This window comes from Hylobates moloch, unplaced genomic scaffold, assembly GCF_009828535.3.
Source record: "Hylobates moloch isolate HMO894 unplaced genomic scaffold, HMol_V3 SCAFFOLD_8, whole genome shotgun sequence".
Taxonomy (NCBI): Eukaryota; Metazoa; Chordata; class Mammalia; order Primates; family Hylobatidae; genus Hylobates; species Hylobates moloch.
Window position 1 is genome coordinate 72,059,991 of NW_026652283.1, and position 18,734 is coordinate 72,078,724.

At 45.3% G+C, this 18,734-nt stretch overlaps 1 protein-coding gene and 4 non-coding genes across 5 annotated transcripts; 2 read left to right on the forward strand and 3 right to left on the reverse strand.

Moving 5' to 3' along the window:
* Positions 1 to 155: 155 nt before the first annotated feature.
* TRNAN-GUU (transfer RNA asparagine (anticodon GUU)) lies at positions 156 to 229 on the reverse strand. The gene has a single exon. It is a non-coding gene; the product is annotated as a tRNA-Asn (tRNA).
* Positions 230 to 9,184: 8,955 nt separating this feature from the next.
* On the reverse strand, positions 9,185 to 9,256 carry TRNAG-UCC (transfer RNA glycine (anticodon UCC)). The gene has a single exon. It is a non-coding gene; the product is annotated as a tRNA-Gly (tRNA).
* A 695-nt stretch (positions 9,257 to 9,951) lies between these two features.
* Positions 9,952 to 10,034, forward strand: TRNAL-CAG (transfer RNA leucine (anticodon CAG)). Its single transcript has one exon. It is a non-coding gene; the product is annotated as a tRNA-Leu (tRNA).
* Positions 10,035 to 13,475: 3,441 nt separating this feature from the next.
* Positions 13,476 to 15,913, reverse strand: HSPA6 (heat shock protein family A (Hsp70) member 6). Its single transcript, XM_032161179.2, has one exon. The coding sequence runs from the start codon at positions 15,736 to 15,738 to the stop codon at positions 13,807 to 13,809; it is 1,932 nt and encodes a 643-aa protein (XP_032017070.1). The 5' UTR covers positions 15,739 to 15,913; the 3' UTR covers positions 13,476 to 13,806.
* A 538-nt stretch (positions 15,914 to 16,451) lies between these two features.
* Positions 16,452 to 16,522, forward strand: TRNAG-GCC (transfer RNA glycine (anticodon GCC)). Its single transcript has one exon. It is a non-coding gene; the product is annotated as a tRNA-Gly (tRNA).
* The last annotated feature ends 2,212 nt before the right edge of the window (positions 16,523 to 18,734 follow it).

An 18,734-nucleotide genomic window follows, 5' to 3' on the forward strand; every position in this document is an offset into this window, starting at 1 on the left:
AACCACACAACGCGGAGGTCAGCTGCCAGGGCTCCCGGCGGTTAGCACCGCGGCTGGTTTTGAGAGCCAAGGCCCCAGCGCTCCCCGCGGATAGTATCGCACGCGGTTTTTTCAGTCGAAGTTTCAAAAACCCGAGGTTCACAAAACGCGACTTCCGTCCCTGGGTGGGATCGAACCACCAACCTTCCGGTTAACAGCCGAACGCGCTAACCGATTGCGCCACAGAGACGGGTGTTTACGAAGTTGGCTGCCAAGTCACTTCACTGAAGAAAAAATGCTCAGCACTCTACGTCTCCAAAAAAATTGAGGTTGATTTGAAACCTGTGACACAATTAGCTTTTTGTGCTTCAGGGCGCGGCTCATAGCCCTGAGCGGGGCAGGTCTTTTTTCAGCGCTAGCACTTACGTAGATCTGGAGCAGGACTCAGCTTCCACCAGAAGAGGCTGAGAAAAGGAGAGCAGAAGAGGATGCAGGAACGAAGGGTCTTCGGGGAATCCAAAATGGATGCTCTCTGTGGGTTCGGGGGTTCCGTTGATTTTGGTCAGAGAAGTACGACGATAAGCTTTTTTTGCTGATGTAGACAATTTATGTATGCATGTGCACATGTTGAGTGCTGACTCATAATAAGCTTATTATCGTGAGCATTAAAAATATTTTCTTACAGGTCCAATCACGTCCAGCAAAATGTGATATCTGAGTTTTGTATTACAAAATTAGTCTTCAACCCACGCTGTTTTGAAAGGTTTCTACCGGCTTATTAGACATGCAGACAGAACACGGAGCTTAAGAAGCCTGTTACATTCCAATTAATGTTATTCAGCTTGGAAATAAAAAATATTTTTTAAAAAATGTCTGCAACTTAAGGACTTTCATGCTGACATACCCAGATCCAAATATCTGAGGACAGAGACCCCTAATTCCACCACCATCGATCTAGGGAACCTCGTCAGTGCTGGGTCTAAAAAGCCTTTTTTTCTTTAATTCATATATATATATATATATACACACACACACACACACACACACACACACTTTAAGTTCTAGGCTACATGTGCGCAAGGTGCAGGTTTGTTACATATGTATACATGCGCCATGTTGGTGTGCTGCACCCGTTAACTCGTCATTTACATTAGGTGTTTCTCCTAATGTTATCCCTCCTCTCTCCCCCCACCCACGACAGGTCCCGGTGTGTGATGTTCCCCACCCATGCACATGTATGTTTATTGCAGCACTATTCACAATAGCAAAGACTTGGAACCAACCCAAATGTCCATCAATGATAGACTGGATTAAGAAAACGTGGCACATATACACTATGGAATACTATGCAGCCATAAAAAAGGATGAGTTCATGTCCTTTGTAGGGACATGGATGAAGCTGGAAACCATCATTCTGAACAAACTATCGCAAGGACAGAAAATCAAACACGGCATGTTCTCACTCATAGGTGGGAATTGAACAATAAGAACACTTGGACAAAAGCCATTTTCTATGCTGCCCAAGACCCTGGGCCTTTCCATAGCCTCCACACAGAATCTCCTTTCTTTCTGCCCTGCCATCCTCTGTCATCAGTGGGCTCCAGTTTAGGTACAGGTGGAAGTTTTCAATGATGTTCACTGAAATGAGAAGACACACAAACATAGATATGCATATGCAGAAATTATATATGCATATATGTTTATGTGTACACATATCTTATATCTTATGCAAAATACATATATGTGTATATGTATAATAAATAAGTAAATAAATAAATTTGCCAAATGATCTTTAAACTAGAGTCATTTTTTTTTTTTATTAATTTTTTTTTTGAGATGGAGTCTTGCTCTGTTGCCCAGACTGGAGTGCAGTGGCACGATCTCGGCTCACTGCAACCTCCACCACCCATGTTCAAGCAATTCTCCTGCCTCAGCCTCCTGAGTAGCTGAGATTACAGGCATGGGCCACAATGCCCGGCTAATTTTTGTATTTTTTTTTCTTGAGATGGAGTCTTGCTGTCGCCCAGGTTGGAGTGCAGTGGCGCGATCTCGGCTCACTGCAGACTCCGCCCCCCAGGGTTCACGCCATTCTCCTGCCTCAGCCTCCCGAGTAGCTGGGACTACAGGCGCCCGCCACCTCGCCCGGCTAATTTTTTTGTATTTTTAGTAGAGATGGGCTTTCGCCATGTTGGCCAGGCTGGTCTCAAACTCCTGACCTCAGGTGATCCTCCCACCTCAGCCTCCCAAAGTGCTGGGATTACAGGCGTGAGCCACCGTGCCAGGCCTAGAGTCATTTCTTTCATACTTTAAATTTTTGTTTTTGTTCTTTTGCTCAGACCTGTGGAGCCAGCAATATGGGCAAGTGTCATGGACTGTCTACCGCCAGGAAGCTCCATAGTCACTGACAGGATCAGAAGTGGCATGGTAAATGGTACAAGAAAGCCCATTCGGGCACAGTCGTGAAGACCAGCCCTTTTGGAGGTGCTTCTCATGCAAAGGGAATTGGGCTGGAAAAAGTAGGGATTGGAGCCAAATAGCCCAGCTGTGCCACTGAGAAGTATGCCAGGGCCAAGCTGATCATCCAGCATAAGCTAGATGCTGTGGTCTCCACTGGCACAGCTGGTCCTCTTGTTACAGGATGGAGGCTGTGAGGCAGATGAGAGAACAGCAAGAAAATCACAGCCTTTGTACCTGATGATGATTGCTTAAATTTTATTGAAAAAAATGATGAAGTTCTGTATTGGGGGAACCAGCCCCCAATATTTCAATGTAGGTTCTTTTCTATTTTCCCTAAGTGTCAGCTGGTCTGAGAAATGAAGAGAAAGAGTACAAAGAGAAGAATTTTACTGCTGGGCCGCCAGGGGTGACATCACATATTGGCAGGTTCCATGATGCCCACCTGAGCCACAAAACCAGCAAGTTTTTATTAGGGTTTCTAAAAGGGGAGGGGGTGTACAAACAGGGAGTAAGTCACAAAGATCACTTGCTTCAAAGGGCAATAAAAGATGACAAGGCAAGTCAAAATTAGAATTACTGATGAGGGCCTCTGTCCCACTGTGCATGCATTGTCTTGTTAAACATCTTAACAGGAAACAGGGTTTGAGAGCAGACAACTGGTCTGACTAGAATTTACCAGGCTGGAATTTCCCAATCCTAGTAAGCCTGAGGGTACTGCAGGAGACCAGGGCGTATTTCAGTCCTTATCTCAACCACATAATACTGAGACTCCCAGAGTGGCCGTCTATAGACCTACCCCCAGGAATGCATTCCTTCCCCGGGACTATCAATTATTAATATTCCTTGTGGGGAAAAGAATTCAGCAATATTTCTCCTACTCACACGTCCATCTATAGGCTCTCTGCAAGAAGAAAAATATGACACTATTCTGCCTGACCCCGCAGGCAGTCAGACCTTACGGTTATCTTTCCTTGTTCCCTAAAAATTGCTGTTATTTTGTTCTTTTTCAGGGTGCACTGATTTCATATTGTTCAAACACACGTGTTTTACAATTTGTACAGTTAACACAACCATCACAGGGTCCTGAGGTGACATACATTCTCAGCTTACGAAGACGACAGGATTAAGAGATTAAAGACAGGCATAAGAAATTATAAGAGTATTGATTGGGGAAGTCATAAATGTCCATGAAATCTTCACAATTTATGTTCTTCTGCCTCGGCTCCAGCTGGTCCCTCCATTTGGGGTCCCTGACTTCCCACAACAGTTCTGGTTGCTGGATTTGGTGGAAAATGTCATGCTGTTGGTGATATTCCTGGAGTCCACCTTAAAGTTGTTAAAGTAGCCAATGTCTCTCTTTTGGCCCTATCAAAAGCAAGGAGGAAAGACCAAGCTCATCAGCTTTAATGGTGAAAACCCAATAGTAATAAGTTTTCATTTGCCAAAATAAGTTGTTTTTAAATGTCCTTTCTTTTTTAAAATTAAAATTAGGATAGATGATAGTTTTGTGGCTATTTGTATTATGAATTTCGTAACTTGGCAAAATGAAAAGTTGGCCACCCTATACTAGTGACCAACTTTTCTGATGTCATTAGAGACAGGGTCTTGCTCTATCACCTAGGTTGGAGTGTAGCTGCACAATCTTAGCTCACTGCAGCCTGCAACTCTCAAGCTCAAGCAATCCTCCTGCCTTAGCTTCCCAAGTAGTTGAGATTACAGGCTTGAGCCACCTTGCCCGGCCAGTAACCAACATTATGGGGAAATTTTGTTCATCTGTGAAGTTCAAGTTTGGAACTACCACTCTGTGCTTTACCTTCATTGCTGGATTGACAGCAGAATAAAAAGTTATTAGTTTCCAGTTGATTGTGAATATACATACATTTCCTGTGCTTCATTTTACATGCATATGACAGCAATGCAAAAGCAGGAGAGTAAAAAGGAAGAATTGTTAAAGAATAAAAGAATAATTGAGATCAAAAGTACAAAACGAGGTGGTGAAATAAATTCAAATATATCAGCGATTTTTTTTGGAGGGTGGGTGGACAGAGTCTCTGTCACCCAGGCTGGAGTGCAAGGGTGGCATCTTGGCTCACTCACTGCAATCTCCACCTTCCCAGTTCAAGCGATTCTCCCACGTCAGCCTCCTGGGGACTACAGGTGCATGCCACCACACCCACCTAATTTTTAGTAGAGTTGCGGTTTCACCATGTTGGCCAGGCTGGTCTTGAACTCCTGACCTCAAGTGATCCACCCACCTCAGCCTCCCAAAGTGCTGGGATTACAGGTGTGAGCCACCATGACCCGGCCTATAACAGTAATTATAATAATGCAACTGAACAAAACCTTCCAGTTAAAAGATAAAGTGAATTTTTAAGATCAATTTTATTCTGTTTAGAAGAATGACATTAAAACGTAAAGAAACAGAAAGATTAAATGGAAAAGGGAATGCCAGGAATATTCTAACAAAAAGAAAGTTGGCATATAGCTATATAATATGACACAAAATAAAGTTAAACAATGCATCATTAGGGATGAAGATGGTCATCATATAATAAAAGATTAAACTACTGATGAATATGTAACTGATAAAATGGCATTAAAATATGAAAGCAAGAATTAGGCCTACAAGGGAAAATGAACAAATCCATCACCACAGTGAGAGAATTCCACATACTTCAACCCTTACTAGATCAAACAGAAAAAAATTAAGCATGTGTCTTTTTTTCTTATTTACTTTTATTAAGCATATGAATGCAATTAACAAGCTCAATTTAACCGACATATATATAGAACTGAAATCAATAATTATTAGTTGTACATTCTTCTCAAACACACATGGGATATTATGAAAACTGACTTTATATGAGGCTAATAAGTTTCTTTTTTTTCTTTTTCTTTTTTTTAAGATGGAGTCTTGCTCTGTCACCCAGGCTGGAGTATGATGGCACTATCTCAGCTCACTTCAACCTCTGCCTCCTGGGTGCAAGTGATTCTCCTGCCTCAGCCTCCTGAGTAGCTGGAATTACAGGTGCGCGTGCCACCACACCTGGCTAATATTTTTTATTTATTTATTTTTTATTTTTAGTAGAGACAGGTTCACCATGTTGGTCAGGCTGGTCTTGAACTCCTGACCTCAAGTGATCCCACATCTCGGCCTCTCAAAGTGCTGGGATTACAGGCTTGAGCCACCGCACCTGGCTAAGGCCAGTAAGCTTCAACATATGTCATGGAATCAGTACTATATGAAGCACATTTTCTGAACATAAGGAATTTAACTCAGAAATCAATGACAAAAAATAACTTTTAAAAGGCTTCATATATTTGGAAATTTAAAAAAACAAAATTTGTGGAATGTAGCGAATCCTATTATAATGGGGAAATGTATAGCCAGTGGCTATTCTGATTGGTCAGTGCTAGATCTGTTAACTCCTCCACAAAAAGAATTATCTTCTGGGTTTTGCTTTTGGCTTTCCCTAGACATCCCAAAAATCCAGCCCCCATACCTCGGCTGGCCACAGGGAACTCTAGGTGGCCACTTCCAGAAAAACCACTCAGTGAATCCCAACCTGAAGGGCAACTGAAGCCAGCCTATGGCAGGTGTTGGTTATAGGTCCCTGTCCCTATATGTCTCCCAAGACAGGGCAGCCTGAACCGTGATCCACTTAGCGATTGCCCAGTGTCAATCTGGCCCCACACAGCTGTGGCTAGCCACTACCAGTCAGTACTACCCTTGGTTCTTCTTGCCTGTGGGCACTGCAGCCTCCGTGGGACCTTAGTACTAAGAGTCAGAGAATATCAGGGAGAGCAGGTGGGCAGTAACAGGTTACATTGGAGGCATAAGCTAGATGCTGTGGCCTCCACTGGCACAGCTAGTCCTTTTGTTACAGGATGGAGGCTGTGGGGCAGATGAGAGCATAAGGGAGGTTTGGAGCTAAAGGGTGGCTGAGGTGCAGATGTCCTTTCTTCCCATCCCTGTTGAATTTCACCTCAATTTTATGGAATGAGACTTAAAATCTCAAACATCATCCCACTGCAGTCATTAACAATGGACCATCCTGGCAATGTTTATACATTTGTAATATATGTTTATATACTAACCCATTTAAGAATTAAAATTGTCATCATTATCCTCTTTTACAGAGAGGAAATGGAGACAAAGAGAGCCAAGATTCAAACACAGGAAGCACAACAGAGCCCATGCACTTAATCTTCACACTGTGTTGCCTCATCCAGTCTGAATGGTTAGGGTCAATCTAATTATATATGTCATTCCAATAAATGACTTTTGTATAATAAAAGATAACAGATACATAAAACCCTCAGACAGTATTTTAAAGGCTAGAAAATTTGTGAATACAATTACTGTTAGTTCAACCAGTGACAAAGAACTCAGTATCATAAACAGCATGTTAGGAAAAAGTTTCAACTTATCGAGACTACAAGTCATCTAATGACTATCAGTTTATTAGGAAATTATCAAAAGAGTTTGATTCCCAGCCAAATTGAATCCCTGCCTCTCTCCCGTGTAACTCAGTTCCAAATCAAATGCTCACTCCAGTACATCTGAGCTTTTTGCCAGCAGAGAGGGGGGCCCGAATGGGTTGCTTACTATGAGGCCACTTTGGGGGTTTTTATGGACTGGAAACAGGAAGGAATGTGCTTAGTTTGCCGGCTGTTTTGGAGAATGCGTGATTTAGGTTGGCCTGGGACCTTGGCCCGGGACTAATTAGAAAGCTTGGCCCGGGACCTTAGCCTAGGACCTCCGCCGGGAATAATTAGGGGCTTAAGTGATGATTTGTAGAGGCTGCTTTGCTTGGCCCTAGATCTATTAAGGAGCTGAAGTGAAAGCTTGGCCCGGGACCTTGCCCCAGGACCAATTAGGGGCTGAACTTGTGATTTATAGAGGCTGGACTTGCAGCTTAAAAAAAGGAAAGGAAAGTGCTTACTGGAACCCACTGGAGCCTACTGTGCCTATGCCTACAAAAAGAGAAGGAACTTTTTCCTGGGAGCCCGCTGACTATACAAAGAACAAAGGCATTTCTATTTCAGGCCTTGTTCCCTTATTTGAGTGAGCTGGAGGTTTGTGCAAGTTTTTATCTCAGAAAGTTGGAGGCACTCCTATTTGTGCAGCCACCGGCATGGTTTCAGGCGCAACCTCCGGTGCTAGTTTGCCCGAAGCTTGACTTCTTCCCAGGCTGCTTTTTTGTTATGTGGGAATGAGGCACTGACCCATGGGGCCAGGGGCTCTCCAGAGACACTTCCCTTGCTATCTACCAAGCTAACTATCTCCTTTCAGTTCCCCCTTAGGAGTGGAGACCCTAACTGCTGTTAGGGAGATTGGATGTTGAATTTTTTGGCTATTTTTTGCTGGAAAAGGGTGTTGTGTGGGGAACAGCAGCTAAGGTTTTTGCGGGTGGCAGGTTGAAGGGTTTTTGGAAGAAAGGCGTATTTATGCGTGGTGCCCTTTGGAGCTTGATAGCCTTTAGGCGAGAGGAAACAATTTGGGTTACAGCATTGAGTATACAAGGCCTAAACATTAACACAGGCATATAAGAAAAACAGGTTTTAGGAGCTAACTAGGTTTAAAATGAAGACTGGAATTTATTAAAAAGGGATTGTAGCTAACTGGGACTGGAGTTTGTGTTTCTTTCTAATTTGTTAATTATTTTAATTTGGTTTTTAAGCACTTGTAAATTGTTTTTTACTTGACTGGAAGAGACGAGGAGAAAAAATAAAAACCAACACTAATCCCCGCATTGGGGAATCGAACCCCGAACTCCTGCGTAATAGGCGGGGACACTCACCACTATACTAAGGAGGACGACCACGAGTGCTTTTTTTTTTTTTTTTTTTTTTTTTTTTTCAAAAATTGTCTTTTAGAAAAAGATACTCCTAAACTACCAGCATGCTTTCAGGGAAAATTGCTGACTGTTGGCAAAGTTATGCTTCTACTCTCTAGACCGGCACACTACAGTAGAAATATAATTCGAGTCCCACATGTCATTGTTAATAGTCACATTAAAAGGTAAAAAGAAAGAGGTGATAATTTTAATAACAAATCCTATTCTTTAACCCAACATATGCAAAATATTACAAGTAATCAATATAAAAATATTAATTGGCTGTATTTTTTTTCTTAGCTAGTCTTCAAAAATCGCTATGTATTTTACATTTAAAGACAGCACATTTCAACTCGGAAGGGAAATTTTCTTCGGAAAAAACAATCCGTATTTAGATTTCATAAAATTTACAATTGAAAAAGTAGATTCAATAGCCCAGTTGTTTCAAATGCACTGAAACCTTCTCCAATGGTTGAGTTATTAAGTATCCATTTTTAAATTTCCACTTATTAATTTTATTTCAACTGATTTATTTACTAAGACTAAATTTGAAAATGCAGTTTCTTAGAGAAACTAGCCAAGTTCAAGTGCTCAATAGTGCGTGGCTATCGAATGAATCTCGCAAGTGAAGACACAAGAGCCCCTTTCTGAAGCTAAGACTCATCCCAGGATTCAAATGATCCCAAAGATTCCTCAAGAGTTGGAAGTTTACAAAGGAAGGAAGGGAGGAAAGAACCATCAGAATTTAATCCCTTCAAACAGAGCCTGGGTCTAGAAAGGGGCCAGGGGAAACACAGGAAGCGAGTACGGAAAATGAGGTACTGCTGCAGTTTCCTTGAGGAGTAAAACGGATACTCAGCGCGCGGTAGGCTCTGACTCAGAAAACTCTTTCGTAGAAGACAAAAACTTGCGTTGGCCGGGAATCGAACCCGGGTCAACTGCTTGGAAGGCAGCTATGCTCACCACTATACCACCAACGCAGCCCGAAATTAGACTTTTAGAAATTTGTATATAAGATAAGCAAAGCGTATGAATTTCCCGACCTTTCTAGCAGTGTCTTTTGTTTATGATACTGAGGTTAAATACGCTAAGCCCTCACTTGGTGAGAACCGATTCTTATGAATCGGCCCCGCCCCGCAAACGGCGGGGGACGGTGAACGCAGAAGCCACTGGCTCTGGAAGCCAGAGGGCGGGGCCGGCTCACAGCCGAGAGAGAAAGCTGGAGTTGAGCACCGCCGGGGGATTTTCCTCCTCCGTCTTCTCTTCCCCCTGCTCTCCTCACGTCCCATAGCTCCCAGCTCCGCAGCTGTTCGAGACTCCGCACTGGATCCTCCGGGTGTCGGATTCAGCAACAGTGATTGGTGCAGAGGACCCGAGGGAGACGGGCCGGCACAGGGTCCACCTTGACATGGGCTCGACCCCTCTAGAGAAGCAGAGGGGCCCTCGAAGAGTCGCCAGGGAAAATGGAGCCTTAAGGTTTAGTTTGGGTAGTGAGGAAATAGGAAAGAGAAAAGAGCTGTCGGAGGCTGTTTCATTTTTTCCGCTTTGCGACAAGGTCTAGAGAGAGTTAGAATTTTATTTGAAACAGTAAATAGACACATTAATGTGACCTGATAGCGTGCACCATTAGTATATGATAAAATTAGGAGAAATTAGGAAAGGTTGTAACACGTGAGTCAGGATGGCCGAGCGGTCTAAGGCGCTGCGTTCAGGTCGCAGTCTCCCCTGGAGGCGTGGGTTCGAATCCCACTTCTGACAAAATGTGTTTTTCCGCCCTTAATTTTCCTCCTGATTTGAACCAACCAGCAATCATGTTTGAGTTCTTAGAGAAAGACTTTTCGATCGGTCAACACTGTGTTTTATCCTGGATATCTACACTTACGAAAATTATTTGTGCTTCTCTGCACATATAGAACTAAACCTATTTTTTGTGTATTGTAGGCTGGAGTCTGGTCTATGAAATCAGGGAGCAGTTGAGACTATTATTCCAACTTCCCAGTGTCAATTTATCCATTCTTTTATTCGACAACAATGTGTTGAGCCCTTTCTGTGCGTCAAGCACACTAAGGCAGGCAGATACCAACTCCTTTGACTAAACAAGAGAACGCCCTCAACTCAGGATCCTTTAATTTGCTGTACAGTCTTAACTGGATTTTTTGTTTGTTTGTTTTGTTTTTAACGCTAACGCAGTAGTGTCAAACTTTGGTAAGGATCGGATTCTCCACCGCCTTGCCCCGCTCCCCAGCTTTTTTTTTTTTTTTTTTTTTTTTTTTTTTGAGACAGGGTCTCACTCTGTACCCCAGGCTGGAGTACAGTGGCGCGATCTCGGCTCACTGCAGCCTCCGTCTTCCGGGTTCACGCGGTTCTGGTGCCTCAGCCTCCCAAATACCCGGGGTTCGCGCCTGTAGTCCCAGCTACTCCGGGAGCCTGAGGCGAATCTCTTGAGCCCAGGGGGCAGAGGTTGCAGTGAGCCGAGATCGTGCCACTGCACTCCAGCCTGGGGTACAGAGTGAGACCCTGTGTCCAAAAAAAAAAAAAGTAAAATCTGAATAAAATCTACAGTTAGTCATTAATGTTATACCAATGCCAATTTCTTAGGTTTGATAAATATAACATGGTTATGTAAGATTTTAACATTAGGGGAAGTCGAAAGGATATAGAGTAATAACTTTATGTAGTATCTTTGCAACTCATCTGTTCATCTAAAATTATTGCAAAATCAAAAATTCTTTTAAAAAACCAACAACTTGAAAGTGGTTGCCTGTGAGGAGTAGGACCTGGGAAGGGGGCAAGAAACTGCTTGTACCAAGAATTGATTTTTTTAATAATGGGCATGTGTTCTGATTTAATTTGTTCAAACTTTTCCCCCCCCCTTTGGAACTGGGTGACATAGTTGTGATTACAATAATCAAACTAAGACTACATACAATATAAGGATTTTTAGATACCTAGTATACAAGAAACAGTCCCCAAAGAAACTAAAGCAAAATGATCAACAGACATTTAAAAGTAAATAAAGTTTGTTTACATCTCTCTATAGAAGAATAGATTGCACTCAAATGGGAGGATCTGAGATGTCACAACTAAACACGATAAAAATCTTTCTTCTTATATTCTGTGTGTGTTGGGTTTTTTAAAAGGAGAAAAGGCATGCTATCAAAATACTAAGAAACTATATAAAAGTGAGTACCATCAATCCTCTTGAGAAGTTCAAACAGGTTGAGGGGGGTCAATGTTGAGAATTGAGATGAGATTCAGGAAAGGAAGAATGTAATGCAGGATGTATGTGTTACTCCATCTCTCTCTCTCTCTCTTTTTTTTTTTTTTCAGGTTCCTTCCATGTGAAGCCAGGTTGCGTAAGACTTGGGCCATGGCCAGGAAAAGAGGGCAGTTAAAAATGTGAAATGACAGCCAGGGACAAGTGCGTTGTTAGTGTAACCTTCTCTCTGTCTTTAAAAAATCAACCTAAGAAATATAATGTATAATGTAGCATTGTTCTAGCCAAGCTCTCCCATAATTTCTGAGATAAAAATAAATCTCCCAATGTGCATAGGGCAAATATACTCTGGATTGGATTGATTGGGAACTAACACAAATTTATCCTTTTTATTATTTTGTTTACACCAACAAAGCAAAGGCAAATATCCTTGCTTTTATATTGTCATTGACTCAACTGGCAGTAAAGTTTTGCCTAAGGATATTTTGCAGATTCCATCACTTGCTATAAAAAACACACAACTAGCTAGGCATGGTGGCTCACACCTGTAATCCCAGCACTTTGGGAGGCTGAGGCAGGCGGATCACCTGAGGTCAGGAGTTCGAGACCAGCCTGACCAACATGGTGAAACCCCGTCTCTACTAAAAATACAAAACTTAGCTGGGTGTGATGGCGGGCACCTGTAATCCCAGCTACTCAGGAGGCTGAGGCAGGAGAATTGGTTGAACCCAGGAGACAGAGGTTGCGGTGAGTTGAGATCGCGCCATTGCACTCCAGCTTAGGCGACAGAGCAAGACTCTGTCTCTGCAAATATACAATAAAATGCACACTTTTTCTCACGGGGCTCAGCATCCAGCTGCGTTTCAAAGGAGTAATATATCCAATTTCAAAACATCTAGGGGAAGATCTGGTAATAAGTGGACTTATGGCCTATTTGTAAGGTGGCATGCTCAGACTCTAGACTCAGGCAGGACAGGGTTCTTCATTCCAGCCTTCCTGTCCCCACTTAATAGCTTTGTGTCTTTGAATAAATTCTTTAACCTCTTTGAACCTCATAATGCTCATCTTCAAAAAGAAGACAGTATTCCATAATGCTACTGTGAAGATTAAGTTAAATTGTGTATGTCAAGTACCTGGTACATAGTTAACACCCAACTAACAATTAATAGTAATTGTTAATGTTTGTTGATAGTATATTATATGCCTGACATTCTTCTTTGCCTCTTACATATATTAATTAATTGAACCCTCACAACAATCTGGAGGTTGGTACTGTTATCATCATCATCACCACTGCAGGGAAGAGGAAACTGAAGCTTTGAGAGTTTAATTTGCACAGTATATAAAGTGGCAGGGCTGAAAATCTATAGAGTCTTGTTCCAACATCCTCATTATGCCATGGGCAGAAACCAGATGGGATCATACTATTTCTCTGACATAGATAAAGTCAATAGTAACTTTAATCATACCACCAGACCTACTTCCTCTGACATATACCATCCTCCAGAGTCCAGGACTTAGAGTCTTTTCTCTAAAAGAACAATGGATAAAGTGACATGATTAGAAACAGCTAATAAGCATGTAAACTATTTGTTAGTGTTATTAAAACACCTAGACTGACAAACTAAACCAGGTTCCTATGACAAAAATACAGAATTTGCATCATAGGATCACACATGGAAACCTTGCCAGTACTTAAGTTTCTCTTCATTCTCTGCTTTTCCAATTCCACATCTCTCCCTCTCTCTTCCTGCATTGTAAGTCTCAATCCTCTCCTCTTTATCAGCCCTAACTCTTCAGTACTGTTCCAATGTGTTGGCCTCAAACTCTCTTCCAAATCCTGCCTTCCCCTATAGGAATCACGCACACGGTCTCAGGAATATTCTTCACATTCCTCCCTCAGCACCCACCCCAACATTTCCTGCTTCTGAAAGCCTTTGTGTACTTTTGTACTTTGATTGGTTGGACTGAAAAGCAAGAAGGAGTTTTAAAAGTTTATTTAGGTCTATAACTATATTTTACATAACAAAATTCATACATGCAAGTAACCAAATACACAAAATATAGGTGAAAGCAATGTTAAAGTGCCACACAAGTGTTAATAAATTAATGACTTTTTATTTGAAGCAGAAGAGGATGAACCGCCCTCCCCCAAAAAAGTCAAAAGACTTCAGTTATCCTGGGAAGAAAGTTCTAGCTTTGGAGGGAAGACCCCCCAGCCCTTCATCTCTGAAGGGCAGGATCATAGAAGACAGTCTAGAAGGCACATAGCATAGCCCTGACAGTCACAGCTGACTTATCACGAAGGGTCATTCAATCAACCTCCTCAATGATGGGGCCGGTGCTGGGGTCCCCTTGGCGGGCTTGAGCGCCACAACTGCTGCCCCCAGGGACACCAGGCCCCCCATAGAGCCTGGAGAAGATGGGGCGACAGATTTGCTCCAGCTCCCTCTTCTGATGCTCATACTCCTCCTTCTCTGCCAGCTGGTTGTGCTCCAGCCAGGCAAGGACTTCCTGACACTTGTCTTGCACTTTGCGCCTGTCCTCTTCAGGAATCTTGTCCCTAAGACTTTCCTCTTGCAAAGAACCTTTCACATGGAAGACATGGGCCTCCAGCGAGTTTTTCGCAGCCACTCTGTCCCTCTGGGCCTCATCGTCAGCCTTGTACTGCTCGGCTTCACGAACCATCCTCTCCACCTCCTCCTTGCTCAGCCGGCCCTTGTCATTGGTGATGGTGATCTTGTTAGCCTTACCTGTGCTCCTGTCAGTGGCTGTCACGCTCAGGATGCCATTAGCATCAATGTCAAAGGTCACCTCTATCTGGGGGACTCCACGTCGGGCAGGAGGGATGCCACTGAGTTCAAAACGCCCCAGCAGGTTGTTGTCCTTGGTCATGGCCCTTTCACCCTCATACACCTGGATGAAGACCCCAGGCTGGTTGTCCGAGTAGGTGGTGAAAGTCTGGGTCTGCTTGGTGGGGATAGTGGCGTTCCTCTGGATCAGCGTGGTCATCACCCCACCTGCTGTCTCCAGCCCCAGAGACAGGGGAGCCACATCCAGCAGCAGGAGATCCTGCACTTTCTCACACTTGTCCCCCATCAACACGGCCGCCTGCACAGCAGCCCCATAGGCCACAGCCTCATCAGGGTTGATGCTCTTGTTCAGCTCCTTGCCGTTGAAGAAGTCCTGCAGCAACTTCTGCACCTTGGGGATGCGGGTGGAGCCCCCCACCAGGACGACGTCATGAATCTGGGCCTTGTCCAGCTTGGCATCCCGCAGGGCCTTCTCCACCGGCTCCAGGGTGCTGCGGAAGAGGTCTGAGCACAGTTCCTCAAAGCGGGCACGAGTAATGGGCGTGTAGAAGTCCACGCCCTCGAACAGGGAGTCTATCTCCAGGGTGGCCTGGGTGCTGGAGGACAGGGTGCGCTTGGCGCGCTCACAGGCTGTGCGCAGCCTGCGCAGGGCACGCTTGTTCCCGCTCAGGTCCTTCCCATGCTTCCGCCGGAATTCTTCCATGAAGTGGTTCACCAGCCGGTTGTCGAAGTCCTCTCCTCCCAGGTGGGTATCTCCAGCAGTGGCTTTCACCTCAAAGACACCGGCGTCAATGGAGAGAACCGACACATCGAAGGTGCCCCCACCCAGGTCAAAAATGAGCACGTTGCGCTCTCCCGCGCCCCGCCGGTCCAGCCCATAGGCGATGGCTGCTGCCGTGGGCTCATTGATGATCCGCAGCACGTTGAGCCCCGCGATGGCCCCCGCGTCCTTGGTGGCCTGGCGCTGCGAGTCATTGAAATAGGCGGGCACGGTGATCACTGCGTGCTTCACGGCCTGGCCCAGGTACGCCTCGGCCGTCTCCTTCATCTTGCTCAGCACCATGGACGAGATCTCCTCGGGGTAGAACATCTTGTCCTCCCCGCGGTAGGACACGCGCACCTTGGGCTTGCCGCCCTCGCTCACCACCTGGAAGGGCCAGTGCTTCATGTCCGACTGCACCGTGGTGTCCGCGAACTTGCGCCCGATCAGCCGCTTGGCATCGAACACGGTGTTGTGCGGGTTCAGGGCCGCCTGGCTCTTGGCCGCGTCCCCGACCAGCCGCTCGGTATCGGTGAAGGCCACGTAGCTGGGCGTGGTGCGGTTGCCCTGGTCGTTGGCCAGGATCTCCACGCGGCCCTGCTGAAACACGCCCACGCACGAGTAGGTGGTGCCCAGGTCGATGCCCACCGCGAGCTCCCGTGGGGCCTGCATGGCTGAAGCTTCTTGTCGGATGCTGGAGGCCACGGAGGCTGCTGCCGCTCCGCCGTCGAGGGGCGCTCAGCAGTGAGGCTCTCCCCGCGGTTTCTCTCCAGCCAGCCCGGCTCGGATCTGCTCAGCTCCGCTTCCACGGGCTTTTTATCCTTTTGCGCCTCCCCTGACCCCCGCCGCGGCGAACCTTCCCGCACCTTCCCGCCCAGTCGAGAGCCTTCCGACCGCCCGCCCGGGCTGACTCAGCCGGGCGGAGCGGCCGGCGCTGACCCCGGGAGAAGGTTCGGGCGGATCGGGCCATGGGCCGCGAGGCTGGGCGGCTACGCCAGGCCAGCCCGCCTCTGACTCAGGGTTGCTGAAAGAAACGCGGGGAAGGTTCTAGCTCCTCCCCGCTGGCTATGAGGACGCGCGGTTGTGGCAGAGGACGCAAAGGCAGCAACTTCAGGGGCAAGGTCTCCCGGGGCTGTGGGAGGGCGGATCCCTGAGGCGCACACGGGCCTGCGGGCTGCCTTGGAGGGCCGCTGCGAGCCCAGCGGCTCAGGAAGGCCGAAAATATGTTACCATGCGAATACAGATATAAAGATATATATAAAAACAATTTTATCTTGAACAAAATATTTTCCAAACCGCAATTTAAGAGGGTGCCTGGTTCCTTAATGAATGGCGGGAGAGAGTGAGCTTTAAGAGATGATACTGCAGCGTTTTAGCCAACAGTAGCATTGGTGGTTCAGTGGTAGAATTCTCGCCTGCCACGCGGGAGGCCCGGGTTCGATTCCCGGCCAATGCAGGTTTGGTTTCTTTTCCTATACATTGCAGTTCTTTTTCTCACCTAGGTTTAATGACTCTTGAATAAATTAAACCAGGTGGCCGAAGACTTTAGGTTCCTCCAGTTTTGTTCTCTCTCCTTTACCACTTTCCACAAAGGAGATGTGACATCGCGCTGTGGCCCTGGGACTCGGGAGAGACCTCGTCGCTCAGCCCAAGAGAGAACGCAACCCCCGGGAAAGGAGGACGCAGTGTACGGTCGGGATGTTCCTCATGTTCTCCCCAGTGTTTGTATCCCCGAGGAGCCTCGTCTCCAGAGGCCGGGTGGAGAGGCACAGTGTGCGTTTTTCTCTATGGCCTGAGTGGGCTCCGAGCCGGAGACCAGGACTCAGGTGGAGAGTAAACTACTGCAGGCTCCAGTCCAACCTACCTCCTAAAGGCTGGAGGACGAGATGGGTTCACTGGGCAGTAAGGTCACACTGGTTTCTATCAGGCTGTGACTTTGTGAATTGAGGCCATTTCCCACTTTCTTCAATCCAGAATATTCCATGCAGATCTTCTGGCGTTCGGATTTCCACTGAAAGCCAAAACAGGGGACATTTCTGAGACTTCTGAAGGTTGACAAAATCCTCACACAATTTTCCGTGACCACCCCGTCGGGGAATCAAACCCCTCTCTCACGCATGACAGGCAGAGATACTCACCACTATAGTAACAAGGATGGCAACTGCAATAGCTGGCAGCTGGAGAGTATGTGGTATATTCTGGTGTTATAATTTAGCAGTGTGTTAGAGAAACTTAAAAGTTGGCTTCTATTTAACGTTACTTGCCTGATTCAAAGGAAACTTCCATTTGTAAAAAGAGAAACTAAAAACCCTTACTCCATAGGTGGCTATTTTCTCCTTTGACAGGTTAGAACAACATTTATAGTATAATCCAAACTATATATATATATAAAGGTCAGTGACATCCACTACCTGTTTGTCCTTGAACAAGTAATTTCACCTGTCTGGGCCACAGCTTCCTCCGTTTTAAAATGAAGAGATTGGACTACATTGTTTCTAAGGACTTTCCAGTTTAAAGTCTCTGATTTCAAACGTCAAAGAATGTACTCATTCTGCACATATTTATTAAGCACTTTACCATGCACCAGACACTGACCTGGGCTCTGAGTATGTGGTAGTGAACAAAACAGACAAAGGCTTCTCCTGGAGCTCACATTCTAATGAGAGGAGTGGGGAAGTCAAACACAAAAACAGCAAACATATATTAATAGTACATCAGTATTAATAAGCACAATGGAGAAAAATGAAAAAGGAAAGGGACATTAAGAGTATGGGAGGGCAGACGGGTTATACTGAATGATCAAGGAGACCTCACTGATAAGGTGACATGTGAGTAAAGACCTAAAGGACATAATGAGGCATAATGTGGCTTTATGAGAAAGAACATTCCAGAAACAGGAAATAACACAGGCTCTGGGCAGAAGTATAATTGGCACGTTCAAGGAAGAGCAAGAGTGACCAACAGCAAGCAAGGAAAAGCAGTAGGAGATGAGGTCAGAGAGAGTGAAGAGCAAGATCCTGTAGCATCTTGTAGAACATTGCAAAGGATCTAGCCTTTACTTCAAGCACAAGGGGAAGATAGTATATGATTTGGGGGAAAGAAGTGACAAATATGACACACATTTTTAAAAGATCACAATAGCTGTTGTGGTGAAAATAGACTATAGGATGGCAAGGGTGAGTGCAGGGAGGCCAGTCAGGAGGCTATTGCAGTAATCCAAGTGAGAAATAATGGTGGCTTGGACCAGGGCGGTAGGAGTAGAATACTGAGAAGCAGTCAGATTGCTGGGTGGATTTTAATGTAAAAGCAGGATTGAACAAGGTTTTACATATTTGAGGAGCCTCTGTCTAGGGTGATAGGGTTTGGCTGTGTCCTACCCAAAATCTCGTCTTGAGTTGTCATCCCCATAATCCCCATCTGTCGAAAGTGGGACCAGGTGGAGGTAACTGGGTCATGGGGGCGGTTTCCCCATGCTGTTCTCATAATAGTGAGTGAGTCTCACAAGAGCTTAGGGTTTTATAAGTGTCTGGCACCTTCCCTGCTTGCACTCACTCTGTCCTGCCACCATGTGAAGAAGGTGCCTGCTTCTCTTTTGCCTTCTGCTGTGATTGTAAGTTTCCTGAGGCCTCCCCAGCGATGAGGAACTGTGAGTCAATTAACCCTCTTTT